General features: G+C 34.9%; 1 protein-coding gene across 3 annotated transcripts in view; it reads left to right on the top strand.

The window, feature by feature from the left end:
- Positions 1 to 2,936, top strand: part of LOC106949693 (cytochrome P450 2J2-like) — a 29,995-nt gene that overhangs the window by 12,196 nt on the left and 14,863 nt on the right. For 2 of the 3 annotated variants that reach the window (XM_015036126.1, XM_015036125.1), the window contains exons 1-3: positions 230 to 484; positions 1,220 to 1,382; positions 1,914 to 2,063. The exons of the other annotated variant lie outside the window; for it this stretch is intronic. In XM_015036126.1, coding sequence (XP_014891612.1) covers positions 284 to 484; positions 1,220 to 1,382; positions 1,914 to 2,063 — 514 coding nt within the window. In that variant the 5' untranslated portion in view covers positions 230 to 283. Of the gene's footprint in view, positions 1 to 229; positions 485 to 1,219; positions 1,383 to 1,913; positions 2,064 to 2,936 lie in introns of those variants that run through there. 3 annotated transcript variants of the gene reach the window in all.

The following is a 2,936-nucleotide window of genomic DNA, read 5'->3' as shown; positions in this document are numbered from 1 at the left end:
ATGGCAAAAATTATGAATTTTATTTGTTCATGTCAGTTTCATTGACAGGTCATCACTTTTGTAATCAAACCTAACTAAATGAAATAAAAACGTCAAGTAAAAAGCTGTGCATTATTTGTATTGAATAAGACATACACATAGATAAAAACTGAGTAGTTTTATTTTGAATCTCAACTGTGTTTATTAGTAAAACTTTAACTCAGTGCAGTTCATCTTATCTGCTTCCTGCTGTATTTGCTAAAACATCTGGTTCATTTGCTCCACCTCGGAGTTCACAGACGACATGGAGGCGATCCTGAGTCTCCTCGGCTTGGACTGGATAGACCTCAGAGGTCTTCTGATATTTGTCTGTGTTTTTCTGCTGCTGACAGACGTTTTGAAGAACAGAGTGCCTAGTAACTTTCCACCAGGTCCGTGGTCTTTTCCTTTTATCGGAGACCTTCCTCGCATCAAGGCGTCCAAAATTCACCTGCAGTTTAAAGAGGTAGGAGAAAACAGACAGTAATAAAATACAGATCCTGTCTTTAAACAATGTTGTTTCCCAAATATAAAGCAGTGACTCAAACAATAAATGAAGGAATCATAACAAAATTATATTTCTTTTAAAAAATAAAAGATACCTTAGATTAAGTTCAGATAAAATACTTTATTGGGACATATGTTGACTGAAGAGTATAAAGGTGGCTGAAATGGACTCTAACCTTTTTTATTTTTCTCCAGTAGAACAAAGTGCTCCGTTCTAACTCACCAGCCTACTACATACTTTTTAACATTCATTCATCATATTTCCCTTGAGCCTTTACCACCTCTCCTTATAGACATACCATGAAAAAGTTCACTTTTTTTAGAAAGCAAATTAATGAAAAATTTTACACCTTAATACAAATAAAATTTGGTGATACAACAATTCATTACTTCTGTTGCAGTGGTGGTAGCAGTAATAGCATAGCATGAAACTGTTCAAAAATAAATAATAATAATAAATCTCTGATGTTACTGATTTCCAAAGTACTTTATTTATGATGATGTGAGGAGATACTGACCTTCTTAGAAATGTTATATGCTGATTTACATGATAAGTTGTGATAGGCTTTAGTATTTATGCCCCATGTACACACTCCAATAAACCGTGCAGCATATCTGAGAAAAAGATCAGAGAATAAAGCAGAGCAGAGTCTGAAATGTTTTGAATGAAAGCAAATATCTGCTCTGTGTTCAGTTTGCAGGGAAATACGGGAATGTTTTCAGTCTCCGTTTGTTTGGTGGAAGGATTGTCATCATCAATGGCTACAAGCTGGTGAGAGAGACTCTTATCCAGCAAGGAGAAAACTTCATCGACCGTCCCAACATCCCATTGTTTGAAGCCTTAGTTGGGAATAAAGGTAACATTCTTTATTTTTGTGTCAAAAACTGCAGCTCATTTCACACAAAGACTGTTTGGCTGTTTTGTAATTGCATTAATTTATTAAAGCCCTGAACGGCAAATGGGACATAAGCGACTAAAAAATAAGGAATTACAACTTTTTTCCAACCTATTTGTAGTTGTTTGCTGTAGAAAGGAAATAAATATAAGTTGTATAGTCAGAAATACTTAATAGAAGAACACAATTGATCAAAGTTTGTACATCACAATTTTTTATACTATCTTAAGAGGGTAAAAAATCCACAAGTAAAAACTAAACAACAAAGCTTGACAATATTTGAATCTAGAGTATACCACTTTTACTTTTTTTTTTTTTTTTTTTTTAATTTGATGTGATTTTTAAAGTTCAGGGAAAAACAACATTTGGCCAGTCTTAGAAAATGGATCTTCATAAATATATTTTCTCCTTGCCTCTTAGGGCTTCCGTATTACCATATTCATTTCATATAAGTGTCAGTGTGAAACTTTGTATTTTATTGGTTTCAAAAAGGCCTGGTAGGTTCCAGTGGTAATCGGTGGAAGCAGCAGAGGAGATTTGCTCTTCACACTCTCAGAAACTTTGGTCTGGGGAAGAAAACCCTGGAGCGATCCATCCAGCAGGAGTGTCGGTATCTCACCGAGGCTTTTGCTGATCTACAAGGTAAAAACATAAAGTAAATTTTATTTTGTGTTCATAAAAAGCTTTGTTAGAAAGATTCACTATATTAGTTTTATTATGGTCACCTTGACAGTATCACTTTGGACCCTTTTTTATCTCCAGAATTGCTTTTGCTCCTGATGGTGCAGGTTAACAAGATATTGCAAAATTTCCTCAAAAGATTTGGTTGATATGATTGCATTACAGAGGACCAGCAAATTGTTTGGCTTGTGAATCTGTTCCACCACTTCCCACAAAAAGCTTGGTTAGACTGAGATCTAGTGACTGTGGAGATCGATGGAGCACAGAGAGCTTCAAGAAACATTATACCTCAACCAGCAGCCCGAGCCTTTGACACAAAATACTCAGGCCAGTTATAGAGATGCTTGTCACCCTTTTCCATTCAAAGTCTCTTAAATCTTCTTTCTTTACTATTTTTATGCCTGGTGTCTCTCTACACCTTTAATATGTTTTCATCATCCTAAATTAATAGCCTAAGTCTTTTTTTTTTCTTTTTTTTTTTTTTTTTTTTCCAAAAGGGTTTTTTAAAAAAAATAAAAAAAAAAAAAAAAAACAATTTAAAAATATTTGTTGGATTGTATTTTTTTTTTTAAAGGTGGCATCGCCTTTCTAAAATATTGCCCTAAGTCAGAGGTTCCCAAACTGTGGGGCCGTGCCATTGCAGGAGGGGGCAGGGGGAGTCGTCTGGATGGAAAATAAAACAAACAAAAAAAACATGAACGCTGTATGAGCTGGGTTTTTACCTTAGAATGGCCAACTCTATTATTCCTATGTCAATTTGAAGCAATAGGGGCTTCCGCACTTTCCATACCTGTGTCCTCTGTTACTTTTATCAGCAGTTAACACTGTTTAATC

The sequence above is a fragment of the Poecilia latipinna genome, unplaced genomic scaffold (genome assembly GCF_001443285.1).
Source record: "Poecilia latipinna isolate Pla-1442-1.1 unplaced genomic scaffold, P_latipinna-1.0 Scaffold357, whole genome shotgun sequence".
In the NCBI taxonomy this organism is placed as follows: Eukaryota; Metazoa; Chordata; class Actinopteri; order Cyprinodontiformes; family Poeciliidae; genus Poecilia; species Poecilia latipinna.
Note: the sequence above shows the minus strand (reverse complement) of the source record. Positions and strands in the feature narration are given on the sequence as shown.